The 22,429-nt window shown below is 39.5% G+C and overlaps 3 protein-coding genes across 3 annotated transcripts; 2 read left to right on the forward strand and 1 right to left on the reverse strand.

The window, feature by feature from the left end:
• Positions 1 to 176: 176 nt before the first annotated feature.
• On the reverse strand, positions 177 to 2,833 carry tmem208 (transmembrane protein 208). The gene is made up of 6 exons (XM_074666784.1): positions 2,609 to 2,833; positions 1,949 to 2,044; positions 1,656 to 1,715; positions 1,413 to 1,549; positions 906 to 990; positions 177 to 811 (listed from the first exon to the last, which is right to left on the reverse strand). Exons 1-6 carry the CDS (start codon positions 2,612 to 2,614, stop codon positions 674 to 676), a joined length of 522 nt encoding a protein of 173 aa, XP_074522885.1. The 5' UTR covers positions 2,615 to 2,833; the 3' UTR covers positions 177 to 673.
• A 1,442-nt stretch (positions 2,834 to 4,275) lies between these two features.
• Positions 4,276 to 11,003, forward strand: slc39a1 (solute carrier family 39 member 1). Its single transcript, XM_074665613.1, has 4 exons — positions 4,276 to 4,573; positions 5,599 to 5,729; positions 6,195 to 6,509; positions 9,663 to 11,003. The coding sequence occupies exons 1-4, from the start codon at positions 4,459 to 4,461 to the stop codon at positions 10,014 to 10,016; spliced, it is 915 nt and encodes a 304-aa protein (XP_074521714.1). The 5' UTR covers positions 4,276 to 4,458; the 3' UTR covers positions 10,017 to 11,003.
• Positions 11,004 to 18,022: 7,019 nt separating this feature from the next.
• Positions 18,023 to 22,365, forward strand: rlbp1a (retinaldehyde binding protein 1a). Its single transcript, XM_074666862.1, has 7 exons — positions 18,023 to 18,065; positions 18,460 to 18,588; positions 18,673 to 18,877; positions 19,819 to 19,997; positions 20,086 to 20,244; positions 20,333 to 20,443; positions 21,630 to 22,365. Exons 1-7 carry the CDS (start codon positions 18,057 to 18,059, stop codon positions 21,774 to 21,776), a joined length of 939 nt encoding a protein of 312 aa, XP_074522963.1. The 5' UTR covers positions 18,023 to 18,056; the 3' UTR covers positions 21,777 to 22,365.
• The last annotated feature ends 64 nt before the right edge of the window (positions 22,366 to 22,429 follow it).

Genomic DNA, 22,429 nt, shown 5'->3' on the forward strand with positions numbered 1-22,429 from the left:
TGAAATACACCAGAAGCAAGTTTTCTGCTCAAGGTAAAGCTAATGAAATATTGGTATGTTCACTAAAGCCTGAACAGTGGCATACATACAAAAGGCAGATTTTCCTGAGAAATGACACATCTTTTTGAAACTCCCAACTCCAAACATTGGAGGAAGAGTTTTTATTACAAAACGCTTTCTGTTTTTTTCCACTGAAAAGTTGAATTTATAAGACTCAACAGCTTACAAACAATAGCTTTGCTCTTTAGTGAAGGCTCATAGATTACTTCAGTTTGATCAAATATCACAATGAATGAAAAATAAATAAAACATACTGCTATGAAGGCTGCACTGACTGAAGAGACTTGTTTTCGTTACTACCTGATGATTAAAGAGGTGTTCAGAAAAAGTCTTCAGGGTCAGTGTGATAGACTTGTGAAACAGCACACTCTCAAATTTCTGTATGAGCATAAATGAAATTTGGACCATGACTTAATCTTAACAGGGAACATTTCTTTATATAAATTTTGGGGAAAATTACATAACAGAAGAAAAGCAAACAAACATGGGAAACAATATTCCGCAGTGTGCAGTTTGAACTAAACAAAATTTCTTCCTGAATAACTTATGAGGTCCTCACTTTCTGTAAATTAGATTCTGTGTATAAAAATACTGCTTCATCTGCTCTGCAGCATCAGAATCTCTTCATCTGTCTGCGCTCTTGTCTTCTTTGCTTCTTCTCGTTCACTTCTTCAGGTGCTGAGGGGCTTTCTGCCATGAACCAAGGGCCCAGAAAGTTTACCCACAGCAGGTGCAGGGCGCGTGCTGGAGCCTGACACACACAAACACGCGCAAGGATTGGATTAAAGGTGAGATATGAAGAAAGAAGGCCTTGGATATACAGCACCTTTCAAGAAATCACTTACCAGCAGCCAGAGATACCAGAAATAAGAGGAGATTACACTGAGAACTTGCACTATGGCTGTGAGGAGGATGACGTCTTTCAAATGTCTGAAATCGGAAAACAGACAACTTAATCTCACTCACCACAAAATGTAGTCTCAAGAGTTTTTAAACAGACAAAAAACAAACTATAAAGCTGTTTTAAGCTGCATACTTCTCAGTATCACTGCCCTCATTGCCTTAGCACTGACTGAAGTTCAACTGCAGTGTCATTTCATCAAACACTGTCGCCTCCATGCAAAGATATAAATTACAATGTTTACACAGTGGAGAATGAAGACCAGTATTTCTAACTCTTGGCGATGTCCCCAAAGCTTACTGTCCTTCATTTACTCAGTCAATCAAACTGTTGTGAAACCACAACACTGTATACACACTCTGACAACTTAAAGATAGATAGTTGCATTGTTTTAACAGAGTAAGAAGACCAAGAAAGGACCTTTTTCCCCCAGCACTTTTTAGTTGCTTACTCTGCCATTCCCTGTTCCATGTTCAAGTCGATTCCTCCATCCAGGAGACTTCCATCCTCAGCAAACACTGCCTTGGCCATGGCAGACATGGAGCGGTAGCTCCCGACATACACAGTGAGTGCAAACGCAAGCAGCAGCTGCAGATAGAAGAAAGAATTGAAGGTTTAGAGTCAAGAAGAGTGGGTGGCGTTCAAACTATATACAGGCATAGAGATTTCGGAAAAAAAAAAGAAAAACACTCACCCATGTCCAAAATGTGGACGAACTGTAGAAAACCAACAGATTTACTGCAGCATAAATTGCCTATGGAATAAAGTAGTATGAAGCTTGTCGAGCAGTTTAAGCAAGCATACTAAGATAAAGCTCTGGATCAAATTGTATATACTGTCAGCAACAAGTCACTATTTACAGTTTGCAATACCACTTCAAGTCTTACATCAACAAAGTTAGCAAAGATGTTTGCTTGACAAAACTCATTTACAGAATAGAGGGTGAAACTTTTAGTGCAGTGACAAATAAACAAAACAAGTTCTTACATTTGCTCCAAGGATGACTCGTGTGTAAAACTTCAACGTAGCCTCATTCTCCTCAAAGATCTGCTTCTTTCCCTTTGTGCCAACCTTACCTTTGGGCTGTAGAGCACAACAAAGAACATATCAGAATGGCTTTTTTTTTTTTTGTTTTCACAGATCACAAATCGATGAACGTCAGGTTAGTGGGAGAATTTTAAAGAAGTCTTCATGACTGTTTAAATGTTCTTTCTCAATTTGAGATAAATGCAAAACAGCTTCTTCCCACAACCTCTTCCCTGGTAATACCATGGGCAATTGATGTAAAGCTTTATAGCTAAAGCTTCATCATACTGCATCAAAATTGAGTGAAAACATGGATTTTGTGTGCAGTTTCATATTCAAACAGGTAGAATTGTAGTCAAGCTGCGTGGAAAACGCCACATGATAATAATATGCACCTCAAAGATTGACCACAGCTGAGATTCAATCGTAGGAAATGTCTCAGTTAAGTAAACTGATGAAAATCGTGATTTCAAAGCCATCATTTCTTACAAAGATTGCGGGTTTGCTACAACAGCATGACTCAGAGTCTTTTCTTTTAATATGAATGTGGAGGTAAATGGTGAATGTGTCAGTGTTTGTGTCTCTGCTGAAGCTGAAGCTGCATGTGTGTGTGACTCTCACCGCCATCGCCTCTCTGACCCGCTGCTGTTGCTCTCTTTCTCTGCGTCCTCTTTGACATCGACTTGCAAAGCTTTTTTGATAAACCTTCTATTTTAATTCATTAAACTGGACAATGTACAGACCCTCAGCTGTATGGTTTCTTGTAACACATCAGCATTTAGGATCCATTCGGCTCAACATTTCCGGCGCGCAAAATCTACGTCATGAACAATTCAAACCGCAGCTGTCGAGTATGTGGCGCCATCTTCCGGACGTTTTGAAAACTGACTGTTAACAATAATTTTGCTCACGTAACAAAAACTTCAATTTGAGGTTAATTATTTTCCTTTCCTTTTACTGCAAACCATTACCATATTATTGAACACACCATGTAAACATTTACAGAGCATATATACAGAGCAGGGTGAGAAAGAGTGTGCATACCTAGTCTAATGACCTCTTCAAGAGCTTGTTGAAGTCAGAAGTTAGCCAACCAGTAGTCCAACCAATGAGGCGAGATTGGAGGTGTAGGTTAAAGCTGCCCTGCCTTATAAAAAAAAACACGCACAGGGTTTGACACATCAGATATTAGGGGTGGGCGATACTGGGAATTTTGGTATTGATCCGATACCAGGTAAATACAGGGCTAGTATCGCTGATACCAATACCGATACCGGTATGTTTCACATGAAATGTGATGTACATTGAATAATTTTGTGATTTCGCCTTAAGGTGGTTGATTATGATTGTGATTATGGTAAAACAGCACAAAGATGTTAGGCAATAAAAATGCTTTTCTTAAACTAACCACAACAATAGAACAACATTTTAACTGTATAAAAGTAATAAAAAAATATTCTACCACCACAATTGTTTAGGGAAAACAAATCACAAGTGCAAAATAACAAAAAGTTCCTTCCCATTTGCACAGGAAAGTAAAGTAAAGTAAATTGCTGGACGACATAAGGGAAACTGCAGTATCGATCTCATCACGCTAGTACCGATCCAATACCAATACTCATCTTGGTATCGATATTATCGATATTTAGATCGATACGCCCACCCCTATCAGATATCAGAAGACCTATGATTGAGAATGGTTGATTTTCATAAAGCTGGAAAGGATAACAAAAGTACACTGTCCAGAAATGGAAACAGTTCAGCTCTGGCCCCAAATTTTAACAAACACTTATCCTGTACACATTGTGTAAACCTTATTTTAGTTTATTTAAAAACACATTTCCTTTCACATTCTTTACGGAAAGAACAGTTTACATATTCTTAGTATTTATATTTTTATATATTATTCTACAAGTTTTATATGTTTTAATCAGACCGAGGCAAAGTCATTGTTATGTAAAACGTTCTTGTACATAAAAGAAATCTTATTCTGTTTTTAATATCCATCAGATAAAACTTTTCGTTTCTTGTTCTTTGGATAGGTTGATTTAAAGACAGTATATCAAGTCAATTTAATTTTCTCTTATTTGCCTTTTAACAAAACTGTTTTACCATCATAACCCTAAATATGTGTAACTTAGAGTTTTACCTGCTCAGATTTTTCTATTGCCCATAATGTTACTTGAGATTCTTGTATTGAAGTCTTTATCTGCACTCTTTTTCGGTCAGTAGATCAAAACAGTCCACAGTTTTTTTGAGCGCACAGTCTTCCGCGAAGGATCTTCTCGGCCACCGTAGCCTTCACAGTCCAGCCTATGCTTTCGCTATAAAATTCCAAGGAGTCTGCTTTTCTCAGTGCTTATCGTCTGGGGTGTTTGCAAGGTCCGACTGGCTTCATAGCTTATCAAATGATTGAACAATCAGTCATTTAGTTCCCCTTTGTTTTTAAAACTGACCGTTAATGCTTCAAAATGGACTACCTGCTCGCAGTGAAAGTAGGCTCCCTATTCGGTTTATTGTTTTTAACTCTGCTTTTCGGATTTATCCCTGCTCGGGTGCTCTGGTTCAGGGACACAAACGCGACAGGTATGTACATGATAATAACATAAAAGGTCTGACTCAAGCATGTTTACCTAATAGGTAGATAGATATACTATGTTGTCGTTTTTCAAAGAGGACGCGCGTTTAAATCGTGTACATCCTGAGGTAAACAATGCGGGTTATGGCAAACAAATGACAACTTTCTTGCTTTTTTAGATGACTAATTTCTAATCAAAGCAATGCCGAATTAAAAATGACAATTCACTGGTCGGGTATCAGTTTTCATTTCTGTCCTACACCATGTAGACAATTGACATGAAACAATTCAACATTAAATTGCCACAGGTTTCAATGTGGTTTCGGTTTAAAGGTTTTTCTTTTAAAGTGAAAGCTAGCAGATGGGTCACTAGTTTTCACAACCGCCTGTTTGACTGTTTGATCATAAGTTTAATGCCTAGACAGATAGTGTTAGAGGCTTTTAGCTGCTATTGACTGTACCACGTAAGTCAATAAGATTATTACAGAGTTTTGATGTAGGGGTTGATAACAGGGTGGGTGATAATCATCTGCCAACCCCAGAATGATGATACCTTTAAATTGTTTGTTTTGTTAAAAAGAAATGCCCACATATCCAGTCAGTTTTTATGCCATATTTTTTTCCCTCTCCCATTATGAACATAACTTTTCCATTAGGTAATTATATATTGTGTAACCCCACATTTCAAGCCTTTGTCAAGGTCACCTGAGAGGGATGAAGCCTGAAGCCTAAGCCCTCACAGCACATGGTCACATTTGCATCCATGTGTGATGAAAGACAGTGTGTGCATGATAAACTTCAGCTTTCTTAGATGGAAGTGAAAGTATCATTTCTCCTCTCAACTTTAATGTCAATGTGTGTGCCTGAGACTTGCTGAGCTTCACTTCTGTATATTCAGTCATAATCATGATGTGTCACATGATCTCCAAAACAGATTATTAATCTTTGTATGCAATAGTTATACATTTTTTGTATAAAGTAGGATGATGAAAAATTAAGAGATGCTTTTAAATTATGTTCTTTTCATTTGCAGAAACACAACGCACAGTTCTGAGTCTGATTAGCTGTTTTGCTGGTGGTGTTTTCCTGGCAGCATGTTTGCTGGACATCATCCCCACATATCTGACAGACATGACAAACGAGCTGGATGCTCGAAGTGTGGAGGTACATCTATGTGTGACTATTTCCAAGTCGGAAACTGATGATGGTGTTTTTTCTACTGATTTATTATTTTAAACATTTATCTAAAATGAAATGACTGCCCATGCCTGTGTGAGAATTGACACAAAAAAAGAAGAACAAGAAGTTGGAACCACAAAATATATGAAGTCATTTGTTCACCATCAGATTATGAGATGGATAATTTCCCTATTTAGACTGTAAACAGATGTAGTTACAGATTTGCTGTAAAAGGAGAAAACATTTTTTTATGTGAATAATTTGAGTAATTGTAATAACTTTATACTGCGAGAACAAAACAAGCTGTTTCAGTTACTTTTGACACTGCTTTTATGTATTTTGATGGCAAAGATTCTTATTGAGAGAAGAAATGTATCTTGTTTACAGTCTTTATCATGATTTTACCAGACTAGGTCTTCAAAATTATTCCTCTCTCTTTTTTCCAAACAGACCAGTTTCCCTCTTCCAGAGTTCATCTTGGCGATGGGCTTCTTCGCCGTCCTCATCGTGGAGAGGATTGTCCTAAACTGTGGAGGCATGAGAGGTGTACAGGAGGAGAGGGCGCCTTTGATACAGGACAACAGGAACGGTCATGGACACATGCATAACCATCCAGCTGACCCTGAGGCAGAGAGCAGCAGCCAACATGTCCACGTTGACTTCCATGCTCACTCCCCCTTTCGCTCTTTTATACTCTTCCTCTCGCTATCTGTCCACTCCATATTCGAAGGTCTTGCTATCGGCCTGCAGAGCACTGACTCAAAGGTAAGAAGATAGAATATTCTTTACCTGATGTTAGGTAGTGTGGATTACAGTTCTCAAAAAAATTAAAATGTAAAATTGATGCTCATTTATGGTGTATCCTGTCCCCCACTCATGAAACTGTTGTTATAATTACAATCTGAATAATCAAGTCAGAAACATTTTACAACTTTTGCAAAGTTTGAGTCAGAGTGGGAAAAATACAAGATGGCTTCTTTACTTACTAAAATACTCTTTTGAATTTATATGAAGGGTTTAATGTGCAGTAGTATGAGAAACATTTTTATTTTTTTAATGTCAACATCTTTAAGGAGTATCAATAAATGATGCATGATGATGTTGTCTGCAACAACAGCATAGAGTACAAGTCAGACAGCTGCCTGGCACAGGAATAAATACCTACTCCCGTCAGACATTGAGCTGCTCAGACTGTACGCAGACTTTGAACTCGGAAGCTGGCAGGTTTAAGTCTCTATAATGTTCAGGGCAGTGGATTTAGGTATTTATGCTCTTGCATGCACATTACTGGGTGAATTCGGGACATTTTCAGGAATACAGAGCTGATGTGAAAAAAGCAAGAGAAAATGAAACCTCTGTCTTCATCCTTATCTCACCTCAAACCTCAGCAGAACAACCAGAATGTGTTTTCTCCTCATCCTTTTTTTCTCACACTTAAATATCAATAAAGACTTGTATTAACATCCCGTCACAGGTTACTCAGACATTATAACATGTGATACACATTGTACAAAACTCTCTAATGGATTGTAATCAACTCGAGCACATTGCACTCTTATCAGAGACTTTGTATATAAGCCATTCAGTTCTAAACTTTTTCATGTGAATAGTTAATTCCCTCTTCTCAAGCAGCCTTCTCTTTAATCCCCTAAATTGGTATCCTTTGTTACAGCAGTGTGTAAAAGTGTGTATAATTGGTGAAAATGTTGGGTATGATAAACACTACCTGACGTTCTGCTTTATGGTGCTTTGGTTGGAGCTGTCAGTGCCTAAGTATAAGAAGCTTATGAAGTTAATAGCTGCCATAAGCTTAATTGTCAGGCCTCTCATATGCAGTCTATGAGCAGATGAGAAACCCAGTGTTGAGTTATATTTAACCAGTTGTGCATAATCCCATGATACAAAAGTCACACGCACCATCGATCACACACTTTATGGACAATTGCACTATAGGGAAGTGCTGTACAAATGAAGTATGACCATATTTACAACATCATCATACACAGGCCTCTGTTGTATTGCTTCAGGGCAGGTGTAGAGGTCAAACATGATCACTGTCATGTTGGTCACATTGGAGTTTGGTGGTCATGAGATAGCTGCTGACATTGAGTTACATACATTTCATGTTCCCTCTGGCTCTTTTGGTAAACAAAGATTTTGATTATCTGTAACATTTTGTGACAAAAAATACCTTTGGAGGAAAAGAATGACTTATTGTAATAAATTACAACATGGAAAATATCTTGGGAGAATCTGAAGAGTAACTTGTGTTTTAAATTTGAACCTTACCACTTAAAAGAGGGCATTTTAAAGGTCCCATATCATGCTCTTATTCTGCAGTTTAATATGGATCATTGACGTCTTCATGAAATGGTAGTAACATGTTTTGGTCCAAAAAGCCAATAAATCAAGCACAGCAGCATTGTTTCCAGGCTCTCATAGCCCCTCTGTTCAGAACGCTCTGATTTAGTGGGCGTGACCTTCATATGTAAATGAGCCACCGCTGATACCGCCCTGCTCTTCCGCGTCACTGAGAGCGGTGCCACGAGCTCCAAGTGCACAATGTTTAGAAAACAGCAAAGCTCATTTACCATAACATTACAGGCTAAAACAACAGGCTAAACGCAGCTATAGTTAGCATCCTGAAGCTAACACAGAGACAGGGGGGACACTGAGGAAAATCTCTTATATTTGCTCCACAGCACACAGCATTTAAAATACTCACATTTCCAGGGTCCGAGGTTTGTTGGCGGATGGTTGGTAATGGGCCTGGATTCAGGACCTGTCTATTCGCTAGCCCTCTGTTGTACTGTCCAAAGTTGGAAAAGCAAGTGACTAGCACACACATGCACAGTCTTACTGAGTGTAGCTGGCACATTTCCTTGATAAATGAACTCTAGCTACTTAGTCTTGTCTTCTTCCGAGATGGGAAGCTTATGCATGGAACTATGTGGCTGTTTACAGCCCAAAACAGAGCAGTGATGGCTCTTAAACTTTGGCATTTTCCTTCCCACTGCTGGAGAGATTTCTCTCTAGCAGCGGGGGGGGGGGGGGGGGGTGGGGGGGGGGGGGGGGTGGGTTCGGGGGTATCTGCTCCGATGGACCAATCAGGTCAGACTTGTCCTGATTGGTCAAAAAAGGGAATTGGTGACGTCGGCAAATCCCGGAAAATCCAAACAGCATTGTCATTAAATATCACATTTTGTGGGCTGGGAGGAAAGCCAAAGACCCACAAATTTCACTAAAAGACTTAATAAAGTGATTTTTGCATAATATGGGACCTTTAACCTTTCCTTTGAAGATGACTGCCTGGACATGATCTGAAATCATGGAAAATAACTTATCTGAGGCCTCATTTTTAAAGTGACACAGTTTGATAAATGTTAACTTCTTAAAAGTGAACAGAAATACATTTTTTACCTATTTTTTTTGTCAAAAGAGTAATATATTTTGAAACACAGGGGAAGAAATGTGAATATGACATCTGGTGAAACAACAGTGGGTTCAAATGTAACTTTCCTGAAAAGAGCTTAGTGTTCAGTTCAATGCAGGGCAGGTTTAACCAGATAACATGTAGTAGATCGATTTCCAAGCTTGCCTCAGTGATGCAGTAGTGTTTACATAACATGTCCTAATGAAGCCTTTATCTAATACAGGTTGTCACAACCGTTGTTTTTTTCCAACCTAACCTGACAACTTGATTCTCTCCCTGATCTGATACTTTTAGTTCAGCAGTTGGATGTGTGCAGTATAACTCAGTGTCTAACAGATAGCTAGCATGAAGCATGGTTAGTTTTATTTTTGTGATGTTTAAGTATAGATATTCCATGTGTTGAGGGGACCTTTTTGTTGTTAAGCTTGATTCTAAAACCTAAAAAAGACACACGCATTAACATGACACTCCTCTGATTCCCCCAGGTATTGGAGCTCTGTGTTGCTATACTCATCCACAAGAGCATCATCGTGTTCAGCCTCTCTGTGAAGCTGGTCCAGAGTGCAGTGTCTCCGTTATGGGTGGCCGCTTACATAGGAGTGTTCGCCATGATGTCGCCCATTGGCATTGCCATTGGCATTTCTGTCATGGAGGCAGGTCTTGCAGCTGGAGCTCTCATCCAAGCGATCCTGGAAGGGCTGGCTGCAGGAACGTTTGTTTACATAACCTTCATGGAGATCCTTCCTCATGAGCTCAACTCACCAGGAAGACAGCTCATCAAGGTGCTCTTTGTCCTGATGGGCTTCAGCGTCATGGCAACTCTGACGTTTCTGGGCTGAGACTGACACCAGGCTGCACATCAGGATGTGACCAGGTGCTTTGTGCAAACTACTGGAGCTCCCATCGGGTGTGGGTACATTTTATACTGAGACAAAGAACAAGAGAAATAGGGTTACTGATGCACTGTTACGTCCAGTTCTGGAGTATTTAATGTCAAAGGCAGCATGACAACAGAAGTTGGTTTCATTATTTTAAATATTCTTTTAAAACATTTCTTGGAGAGGAATCCTTTGAATTTGTGTATAAATAATTTGGTTGTAAGGGTGGGTAACGTGAAGCCAAGGCAAATTTGTCTGAATGAGAGAAGCACAGGGGACAAAAACACTGTCTGCTTTTTTATCACTGTCCTCGTTTTCAAACATGTCTCTGACCTGTGAACAGAACCTGACCTTTGTTACTATTGAGGAAACCTCTGGAAACAGAGGCTCTTGTACGTACATGATATCCTATAATTAATTCAATCATGCTAGTATGAAGGTACCTCCAGATCTTAAATGTTTACTTCATTTGTTACTAACTCAAACACTTCTGCACTTTAGTTGAAGTATTCCACGTGGTTTGTCCTTCACGTCAGCTTGACGGTCAGCTGTTGTGAATCATTACTTTTATGGAGTTTGTACTGACACAAGTTACCTCTTCAGTGCTGAAATTTTAGTTGCTTTTAGCTGTAGTTTTTAGTGATGTTATGCTTTTAAGTTTCATCTTTACTAACTGAATCATCGATCAACATTTCATGCATCTGTCAGAACACTAGTGTCAATGTAAACTGAGTCCCTGATGCCTTAAAGAGATGGATGCCAAAAAAGAGCGAAAACATGTTTGATTTGTTTTTATTCTGTTTGCACTTTTCTAATAAAGCATCAGTGGTTGTTGCCACAGATGAGAAGGTATTCAATGTTCTGGCTTCATTTTAAGTGCGTATTCTTTGTATTTACACTGTGTTGACCTTTGAGCATTTGTAACTTTGTCGACTGAACTCTTACATACCTGCATCAGGAAATTCAATTAAGCAGGACAACAGTGCAGCACTTTGTCCTTATATAGAGCTAACTCATAACAACTTTTCATGTTCCACAATTGATACTAAAACCATAGGTCTGACATAAAGTGAATTAGTAAATTTTTAAGTACAGAGCACACTTTAAAAACACACAGTTTATACTTGCTTTCATCTGCTCAGACTCAAAATCTTGCAAATTCCATCATATGCAAGTTCTTAACTGTGTGCAGTCACAATTCCTATTTTAGTCTCTCATGTGAGGGTCTAATGGTTTCATCATCAGAACAAATAGCAGAAGTTTGAAGTTGTGGATTAGTTGTTGCAAAATAACATGTGCATATATCAGCAGAAAAGTCTTTTTTATAATACCAGTTAAGATGTGGTATTTTTTTTCATGCACACATAATGAACAAATGTCCCATTTAAGGTAATCTGATCTGAAAGTATTAAACAGATTTGGTAAAAATGTCCTCAGCACAATAAAATGTATTTTATCTAATCTGTAATTGACAGATCAAAAAGTCTTTTTATGAAAAAAGCAAAGGTCCTTTAAAAGCTTAATTATAGCTTTAGGAATTGAATTATTTTATTTATTATAGCTAATAAAAGCAGGCTTGTGTATTTTAGATAAAGATATATATTTTAAGGGGTGTTGTCAGCATACAGTGTAAAGAAATTTCACTAATTATGCCATTTTTTATTTTTATTTTTTACTTCACATACAACTTTGAATTTTAACCATGACTGCTGAACAGCTTTCCTTCACGTGATCATGTTCATTTCTTGTGTTTAATGGCATGACAGCAGCCTCATCTGCTTGCTCTGAAAAAAGGTGGCAAAGATTAAGTTCTATGTCTGCCTGGTGTAAAACATTTTTTATTTTCAAGATCAGGAGCACAATAATGAAAACTATGTCAGGATAACTGTGTGAAAATAGAGTCATGTTTGTAAAGTAACAGGTCAATGGCAGCCTCGTGGTAAGCCAGGGGGCATTTCAGGAGCAATACTGTGAAGGATTCTGTGTCAACACCACAGGAATTAACGTGTAGAAATCTGAGTTTCTTCAACATTAAACTTTTCAGTACTGGGCATTAACTTCCAGAGCTTGAGTAAATTAAGGTTAGCACTGCTTATTTAGTGGTTTACATTTGAGATTTGAGCTGTGTTTCAAAAATAAGCACTCAACAGATTTAGTCTCTGCATGGAGTCACTTTGAGAGGGATATAAAGTTCACTCTTGCCTCTTGTTGTTGTTGGTATTTCGATTGAAATCACAAGACACATGAAAATTTGGCAAACCAGTCAGCTGACATGTAAGAGAGTTTTGAAAGCTAAAGGCTCTCCACCAACTATATACCCTCTCTTTGCAAGTCCTCAGTGTTTCTGTGATATCAGAAGGAACTACCAACCAAAAGGGGGAATATCCGGTGCCTGAGGTATTAATTTGAGCGTGATTCCTGTGGTAAAAACACAACCTCACTAGCGAAGGTTGTAGTAGTTGAGAGGTGGTTTGGAAGAATAAGGAGTATAATCTGGTTAAATTTACCATGGTGGGTGCAACCAGGCAGCTTCTGCTTATTCATATGCATGATCAGACTTATCAGATTGGAGTTCTACTATTTTACTTAGTAGACCCCACAAGCAAGAAATTAGACAGAAGGAAAACCTTAGTTAGTGCAACACAAGTTATTTGGCTGCAGGTGCTGCCAATAAGTGCAGGATTTTTTTTTAATATAAAATAGAACAATGTAGCCAACAAACCACAATTAATTGCTGCAACAATATACGTTAACCTTCAACAACATTCAGTAATTTGTGCTGAAAATTCACTAAGAGGGTCTGAGACCCTCTGACACATTCTAATCCTGAGGAAATAGAGGAGAAGAGTCAGATTAAGTGCTTAAATGTTCCCTGAACAGATGAGTTTTCAGACAGCTCTTAAAAGTAGAAAGGGACACTGGATCGTATAGAGTTTGGTAACTCATTCCATCATTTGGGCACAACAGAGGAGAAGAGTCTGGCTAGTGATTTGGAGCTGCGCTGAGCTGGGAGCACCAGGCATCTTTCACAAGCAGAGGGTAGTGGGCGAGAAGGAGTGTAGACCTGGATGAGAGACGCCAGGTAGGCAGGAGCCATTCTTATCAATGTTTTGTAGGCCAGAAGAAGAGTTTTAAGTTTGATTGGAGCTGCAACTGGAAGCCAATGAAGAGAGATTAAGAGTGGGGCAACGTGCTGTTTTGAGCTGGTTAAAGACCAGCTCTGGATCATCTGCAGAGGTTTAAATGTACACACAGGGAGGCCTGCTAGGAGGGAGTTGCAGCAGTCAATGCGTGATATCACAGGGGCATGTACCAGAAGTTGCGTAGCCCCTTAAATAGAGTGCATAAAGACAAGATCAAGCAATCGAGGCCATGTAAACCATAAAGGTCAGCTGGTGATCAATTACTGCTCACATTTAAGCTTTCTTATTTTAAGGACAACTGAAGTCTTAATTGATGACTGCGATGAAATATATGTCAAATTCAGCGTTGATTGCTGAAAAACAAAGAAGGTTTAGGCCCCTGAGCGTCCATCAACATTGATGTGACAGCGTTCTAACAACTGATCCTCTTAATGTCAGTAATGTGTGTTGATTCCCACATGGTACACATTGAAAAACTCATGTAAGGTTTTAGTTCCCTTCCTCTAATTCTTTTATATTTCAACAGATAAAATCAAGAACTCTACAAGCTGGTAGTAAATGCTTCAGATGAATAACACTTCCTGGGTTCCTGCTCTGGTGTGAGCTGACAGCTGAGACCACTAGGTAGAGCTGTTGATCCTGCAACTGCTGATGTCCCTTTCAGGGGTTCACTGAGGTTTTGTGGCTTAAGGATGACACTTTAATGATACATGTTTGAGTAGCTAATGAGAAGATTAAAGTTTTCAGTTTTAGACTCTTTAGGAAATATTGCTCCATCAGTCTATTCGACATTGGGAGCATCACATACATACACTGATACAGGTAAAACTGCACGCTCGCTCTGTATCTCACTGTCATGGTGAGAACTGAGCTTTGTGTATATAATTTCTGACACTCACCTGCGCTTTCCCGTGTAAGACAAGTGAAAGCGGATCTAGATCATTATTCCTTGTTTTATCATTAATTGAGGTCAATTCAATTTGCCAATGCTCTAACACTGGATGACACTTTTAGGAAAAAGCTTCACTTTAACAGGCAGAAACTTCTAAAGCCCGTATGATCGGTGGACAAGCATCTACTGTCAGCTGTGTGGGTGCAGGATGCGTAGAAATCGTACAATTTGAAACCCATAAATCATTTTTATTCTCTAAAAACCTTCAAATTATTGATCATGCAGAAGTTCGTACATAACCTGGTGGACGTTACATTACTTTCTGTGCATGCCTGCTTGTTGTCTCGCAGAGGGACATAACAGGCAGTAAATTCCTTTACATCAAAGGAGTTAACCATATATTAGAGGAGAAAACACTACAGCCGTGTCTGACGTGAAACATGGAGGCATTGTTAACCCCTGTTTGTCTCTGTGAGGGAATAGGAGGTCATTCATGAGCATCCACTAATGAGAGAGCTGCTGATAGAGAAACAATGACAGGGTACAGTAAGTCTGCCAGTTCTGGATGACAGAGGCCTCAGTGTGTGGACGAGGAAGACCCAGCAGAGCATTGAGTTTGAGAGTGGGCTGGACACTTCCTCTGTTCACCCACAGCTCATTAAACTCTGTGCAGTCAGGATACGAACCTGAATTCTCCCTGTTTGCTTCTTTTAGACGTCATACAGAAGAGCAGTTTTTTAGGTGATGGTTGCATGGTTCATCTAAGGCACAGCTCGAAGATGCAAGGCATTCTTCAAACCAGAGGATTAAAGCAAAATTTGCAACATGCTTTAACCCAGAGCCAAACATAAGATTACAGCTAACCTTATTTGCTACAGAAAATCACACAGACAGTAACTTTTGTGTGCTCTGCAAATCTGTGCAACATAAAATAAATCTGTCATATATTTTTTTGTTGCTTTTTAAAAATATATTTTTTCTTTTCTTAGAATGGTTTGAGAGAAATGATGGTGATGAGAGAGTAGGTGAAGAAATACTGTAGACTAGATGAAGGTTGGCATTGGGAATTGAACCTGTGACCTGTGCCACCAGGACAGTAGCCTTAAATAAGTGGCTCCTTAGCTGTTTTGTAAGAAAAAAAAAACCACAAATACACAGTGTCCACAGTTTTCTGCGCCACTGAGAGACAAATAGCAAAAGCACAAGGACAAGTAAACCCTGAACCTAACCCTTCTAACAGAGTCCAGCTGGGGTCACACAGCTTCAGCAGCTCTTAAATGTCGACAACAGTCTTATGAATTTGATCAGAAGCCAGTGCAAAAACCTTTATGAGAGTCTCACCACCAGTTTCAGCGACAAACAGCCTCAGTTTGGTCACGCTTCTTAAAATATTTTTAAAAAAGAAGAGGAGAAAAACCAAACAAATTACAAGACCTTGTATCAAAATTTGTGATCCACCTAGTTGATGAGGTAGTCTGGGTAGTACAAGGTTGGATCAGTATCTGACTGAAATAATCAACAACTAATGCTGGTAGACTCACTGCTAAGTGAAAATTATGGTTAAAGAACTGTGTGACAGGGCACGCATGTGGTTTGGGTCGCGTGCCAAATGAGGCTGGCCTTCTAGCGGGAGGCCCTGGTTTGAATTCAGGAAAAAGAAGACAATAAATAACAGAGATAAGCGAGAAAGAATTATATAAATTACTCATGAAATGAATCCAAATGATACTATAAAAATATTTAAAGAGTTGTGATAAGAGTAGTAACAGAAAGCTCTTTGATCAGCACTGTGGTCTCTTAACCACACGTCACTTTTCTTCCTCATCCTGTTTCCCGCTCTATCCCCATGTCTTGTCTTGATAAAGGGAGAAAAAGCCTGACAAAATTCTGTCAAAAACAAATTAAAAGTGTCACAAACTATTATCAGTCTCCAAGAACTTGAAACCAACATGGTTGAACGCTTAACAACTGGAATTCACAAGTGTTAAAAGAGGTTTTCTGATGTTGTGCAATCATGAGTAACTAATTCATAATCTGAGAACCAAAACAGGCGGCTCCCTCTGATGAGGATTTCAAAGAATGTGTATCGTGAAGCTGAAAACATGAGGTCCTCAGAGGTGGTCGATTCCCTCATATGAGAATTCCACAGGCACAGGAGTATCCAGCTCAAATCCCACCTTTCGTGTCACATGTGCTGGAAGTCTGAGTGGGTGATGGCGGGCTCAGCAGGCAGCTCACAGGACACCTGAGGTCAGGGCAGACAGAGAGGAGGAGGCAGCTGAACACTGAAACACATGGCAGCTCTATACATGCAAATACAAAATCTCGTAAAGCTCTTTTATCTGACTTTGGCTCCAGTCATCTTGGTTTTTCAGGGGGAGAACTTATTTTGCTGTAGAGCAGTTGGCCACGCAAATACTGGTCAATAGGTTGTTGTGGAAGCCACGGCCCTTTATGTCCTTCTTTATCAACACTTTTCTGATAAATGGGACCTCTAGTGCAAAATACACTTCATTTTCCCCCCAAAAAGACTTGAAACTAGACATTGAAGAAATCAGAGGCAATAAAACTAAATTTAAAAGTAAATTTCATTTTGCATCCTGTGAATCTTCCTCTGCTTGTTGTGTTTTCCCCACAGGATCACTGTTAGCACCACAGTGATGATCCAGAATAACACGTCTCCGCCTCCATCCCAGCTTCGAGAATGTAGATTAGCCCCTCGTTGTAATCCACTGTGTCATTTTAATCCTGCTTGGAGTGATACCGTTTCTCCTGTAGCTCCTCCCCTCCTGGTCCTCTCTCCTCCCGTTGTCTCTCCTGCCAGTCTGTCTGCTCCTCTCATCACGACTGCTTGAGGTAAGTCTGCTCAGCTCTTCAGTCCAAATATCCTGAAGCTAGATCAGGAAATAAAAGATAAAGGTCTCTGTGATGGGAAATGTAATTTTCTGCTAGATATTCAAGTTAACCAACACTTTTTTGAAAAGTTTATTTTAGTGGTTGTGTTGCAAAGTTTTTTTTTTTTGCATTTCGTACTATATGAAATTCTGTATTTGACCTGTTTCAGCCTTTCTGAGGAAAGTTCATGTGTGACTTTTTGCCAGTCTTACAACCTGTTTTTAATCCAACCTTATTTCAATGTTGATTTATATGATGCTGTTATTTTTAAATATGGATTTAGGTGGATTGCTGAATCTGAAATATCTGAAGTTGCAGATGTAGGTTTTAGACACTAGACCTCGAAAAAACAAGAATAGTTGTACAATAACACAATCCCAGTTTTACTTCAGAGGTCTTTCAATTTCCTCTAATGATCCACTTTCCTGTACGTTCATGATAAAACATCTTGTTTTTAAGTTTTTTGTGAAATATGTTAAAAGTCTTGACTTGATTTCTAAAACATAATCCAGAAGTTAACTGTTAATGTTTCAAGGATAGGCACAAAATGATACAGATCTGCTGATTTTAGAACAATAACGCGTTTGAAGTTAGTTTTATATCTAAGGATTAACATAATTTTGGGCTACTTTTGCCTTTTTGGGTGGTCAGTCAGCATCATGCTGTCTCTAGTAAAGGTATCAGGTATTTCTACAGCACCAAGGACAAACTCTGATTTTGAGTTTAAAGTCAGTCGTCTTCAGTATTCTGTCTTGCTCTTATGTAAGAGGATGTCTGCTCCACTGGTGAGCAAAACCATCAATCAGCATCTTTAATTAAAGTATATCACACTAAGCCGCCTGTTGTGTTTATGCAGACTTAGTCATCCACTAACTGGATTAAAGTATTTCTGATCCTGTGCCCTCTCTTTAACAAACTCTGGCATGAACAGACTAAATGTTTGGACCACTCTGAAAGCAAAGGGTCACTCTTCTCTCTTACACGGAGGTTTAAAAAATGAGTTCATGCTCTTTTTGTGCCAACTCTTCTTTGTTCTCAGTGTCACTGGAGCTGCTGTGATACGCTGCAACCATGGCTGCTGTAAGTTTAAACACTCTGCAACAATCCAACACTTGAGCGTTTCGGTTTGATCAGACATGCAGCCACTTACTTCATATAGTAGGGTCCAGGTTAAAACACAAACACTGTGGAGTCTTTTGGCAATTTCTGTTTTTGCCTACAGGTGTTTTTGTGCCGCTAGATTCAGCCTCCTGGATGGATCCTTAAGCTGTTTTTAAGAAGTGGCTTTAGAAGTTCTCTCTGTAATCATGTGAAGCAGATTAAGCCGTTGTTCACTGGTGTGCATCGTGTTTAAGCGAGTTTAAAAGTGGCACTTCTCTTTCTTTCCCAAAACTGAGGCTGAAGCTTTGAACTGAATATTTAAGACAAACTAAAGTTAAAGTGTGAAAAGTGTTTGCCATTCATCTCTCTGCAGACTGGATCTTTCCGTATGGTGTCAGAGGAGGAGCAGGCCATGAGGGCAAAGCTGGAGCATTTGACAGTGAAGGATCATGGGCCGGTGTTTGGGCCTTGCCACAAACTGCCTGGACACACTGTGCAGAAGGTAGAAAGCAAAAAGGAAATGATGGCAGGCTTTAATGAGAGCTTACAGTAGAGATATTTTGAGTGTTTATTTCTTCTTCTCCAGGCAAAGGATGAGCTGAATGAGACGGATGACAGGCGGTCATCATCCCTGAAGGAGCTGCGGGCCATGATGAAGGACCGAGCAGCTGAGGGAGACGAACTGGCCAAACTGGTGCTGGAGCGCTTTGGGGACAAACCAGATTCTCTGCTGCTGCGCTTCCTCAGAGCTCGCAAGTTTGACGTTGGCAGAGCTCACGAGCTTCTGAAGGGTAAAAAAAAAAGTCCCAAAAAAGTAAAATCTTTCTACACACACTCTTCTTTTGCTCCTGCATGTTTGGCCTTGATGCGCTTTGATTGAGCTTCTGCAGTTGTTTGAGTAATTGAGGGTGAGTCTTCTTTTGTGCTCCTGGTTTGCATGAATCCTGCTCATCAGAGAGAGCAGGCATGTGTTCATTAATTGGGGGCTTTTAGATACTGCCTGAGTTTCCCCCAACAAAGCCCTCCTTTGTGTCCAAATGGGACGGGCAGAGATTACTTTACTTGTGAACCCACACTGTTCTCCTGGGAACTTGTGAGCGTATGTGCTGAGTGTGCTGGTTTGGAAGAAGAGATGAGATTAAAAAGTGGAGTGGTTTGATGCACCAGTGAGAAGATACAATATGTTTGACTTGCTTTTTGCTAATGTCTGTGTGTGCGCTGGGGGGCTGGAAAGAGTTCATTTGCAGTTGTTTTATATAAAAGCTATCTAACCATATACCAACAAATCAGTTAGTGATCATCCCAGCATCAACCTTCACACACAAAGTCCAGACTAAAGAGTCGAAATGTAAAGCTACAAAAACCTCTAGACAGAAACACCAGGACACACATTTATTCCTACAGAGGCTGAACTTGCTGGTGTGACAGGGGAATTCGATGTGAACGTGAACTTGTTTCGTGGGGTTAATTGCTGCTTGCAGTAAAACATGCACGTGCAAAAGGACCCACACACCCACACACACTCAGACATGCCCATGCCCTCAGTGTAACTCTGGGTTAATTGGGCCTCACTATGAAGGCTCAGAGCAGCTCTGTAGATACAGCGAGACACTGGTGTCATTGTGTTTTTGGCATTAACGCTGACATCGTACACAAAGGCTTTATGAACAATTAGTGCTCAGGATGCAGCTCATCTTTGAGTGTTTGTGTGTGTGTGTGTGTGTGTGTGTAGGCTATGTGCACTTCAGAAAGGAGTACCCTGAGCTGTTTGAGAACATGACCCCTGAAGCAGTCCGCAGCACCATCGAGGCCGGTTACCCTGTGGTCCTGCCTAGTCGGGACAAGTACGGCCGTGTGGTCCTTCTCTTCAACATTGAGAACTGGGACCTGGAGGAGATCACATTTGATGAGGTATCAGTGAAACACAGCTGCACTTGTCTTAAATGAGAGCATGGAAGAGGAAGTAGTTGTTGAAAGTGAGTCATTCTTTGTGTCTCAGATCTTGAGAGCGTACTGTGTCATCCTGGAGAAGCTGTTGGAGAATGAAGAAACCCAGATCAACGGCTTCGTCCTGATTGAAAACTTCAAAGGCTTCACCATGCAGCACGCCTCAGGAATCAAACCAGCTGAGCTGAAGAAGATGGTGGACATGCTGCAGGTCAAAACAGACAAAGCATTTCTTTATGTGTGATCTGTGAGCTTTTATTTTTTATCAATCGTTTGCTGTTTTATGTCTTGTTTTGCAGGACTCCTTCCCTGCACGTTTTAAGGCAGTTCATGTCACCCACCAGCCTTGGTACTTCACCACTACATACAACGTGGTCAAACCCTTCATGAAAAGCAAGCTGCTGGAGAGGGTATGAATAGAGGAGCTAAATACAACAATTAGTGTGTTGTCAGGGGAAAAAAGATAAGAAAATTCTTAAAATTGTCTTACTGAACTGAAAAGATGATCTAATGTCGTAGTTCTGTCAACTATTAGTTTGTGAAGAGCTGTTTTGTGTCTTCCAGTTCATTTTTTTTCAGCTGCCATTTTTATTTGACCCTGTCCAAGTAGCAACACCCAGGGTTGAGAAATGAAGCCAATAGTGAACAAATCTGCAGTTCTTGATATGTCCACTAGAGGCTTGTTTCAAAATTCAAGGAGCCCCATTAACACCAATGTTAAAATGTCCTTAAACAGACCATAATTAGACACATTTACAGCCCAAGACAAAAAACAGCATACATACTCTGAATAGTTCATTTTTTAAGACTTATCGATTTTGAGTTTACAAAAATAATTATTTATACATGGAATTGTAATTAATCCTCTATTGACCATATTTGGACATGAAATGGCTTAGAAAGAGGAGAAACATGGCAGTTGCTTTGCTATCAAACTTATTCAGTCAATAATCAAGGCTAGTTCATTAACTCCTCTATATCTGCTCACCACCTCCCTCTACAGCTAACATATTGTTATTGACGTTTTGTTTTTAATAATATTTAATTGTAAGGTGTTGTTAGAAGCCTAAATGTTCTGATTTTGCCCTGGACCTTTTTAATTTGTCCTTTTTGTGGAACCTATTCTCACATTTGGACCAGGACTGCTAACAATGACTAGCCTTTTGTCTAACTTTGGCATATTAACAGAAATGTAAGTGAATATGCACTGTCTCTGCAATAAATAAATAAATAAATAAATAAATAAATAAATAAATAAATAAATAAATAAATAAATGAATTATTTGGAATGGAAATAAGAGTTCAACAAATGTTGATCCACTTGTTTTTGGAATCAGCCTCAAGTAGACACTCAAAGAACAGCAAGCTTTCTTTTCTTTTTTGAGGTCTGTACTAACATTGCTCAAAGCCTAAAAAAGTCCTGCTTGAGAAAAAAAAAAAACTACAATTGCTAACTCAAATCTGGAGCTTTAAAATAAGAGTTTCATTGCAGTCTTCTAACAAATTTAAGTGAACTTCACATGAATACATTTTCCTGCCTTCATGCCATCTCTGTTATCGTCTTCATCTCTAAAAGCTGTTCATTACTCTCTGCAGGTCTTTGTCCATGGTGACGAGTTGGACAACTACATGAAAGAATTTGATGCAGACATCCTGCCTTCAGATTTCGATGGGAAAGCACCTGTGTCCGACTACCAAGCCATCGCCACCAAGCTCTTTGGCTCTGAAGACACTGCTCTCTGAGAGACAGTCCTCTGATTTCAAACCCAAGAGTAGTGTCCTTCACCCTAGATGCCTCTCACTGATCAGAACAGATTTGTGGTCTCTTCTGACGCTAGGTCGGCATTATTCAGGCAGTTCCTGTGAGCAATTAGGAAGTATCTAGTGTTAGGAGCTGGATTTGGTTTGCAAATGAGATATATATGTGACAGTACTGGGAAAGCAAAAAGGATGTGTAGATAAAACAGAGAGGATAAGTGACAGTTATTGATCACCAATGCAGTGCTGACATTTCTTGTAGGAGCAGAGGGACGACGAGGGAGTCGATGATGTAGCTCACATACTGAATGAAATAGGAGTTCTTTGCCTTAAAGATGAATTTCACACTACACAGACCAGCTTTGTGCCTACATTTTGTCAGATGAATGAGAGCCGAGGAGTATTACGGTGTCAGATTGATTTATAGAAGCCATGAAGAGGGAAATTAATAATGAGTGTGTCTGTGTTTGATAACTTTATAAGAGGCAGGAGCCTCCTGATGCAATGCACAAGCATAACTTTTGTATCAGTACCACAATGACTGACACTGAAGCATTGGATTTGAGAATGTCCAATTAAATAGACTTTTTGTGTGTCTCTTTATTGTTTCTTTGTTCTCCTGCATTAACAAGGAAATC

Source organism: Halichoeres trimaculatus, unplaced genomic scaffold (assembly GCF_033239565.1).
Source record: "Halichoeres trimaculatus isolate MK-OKI-2021-1 unplaced genomic scaffold, fHalTri1.1 fHalTri1_scaffold_3, whole genome shotgun sequence".
NCBI lineage: Eukaryota > Metazoa > Chordata > Actinopteri > Labriformes > Labridae > Halichoeres > Halichoeres trimaculatus.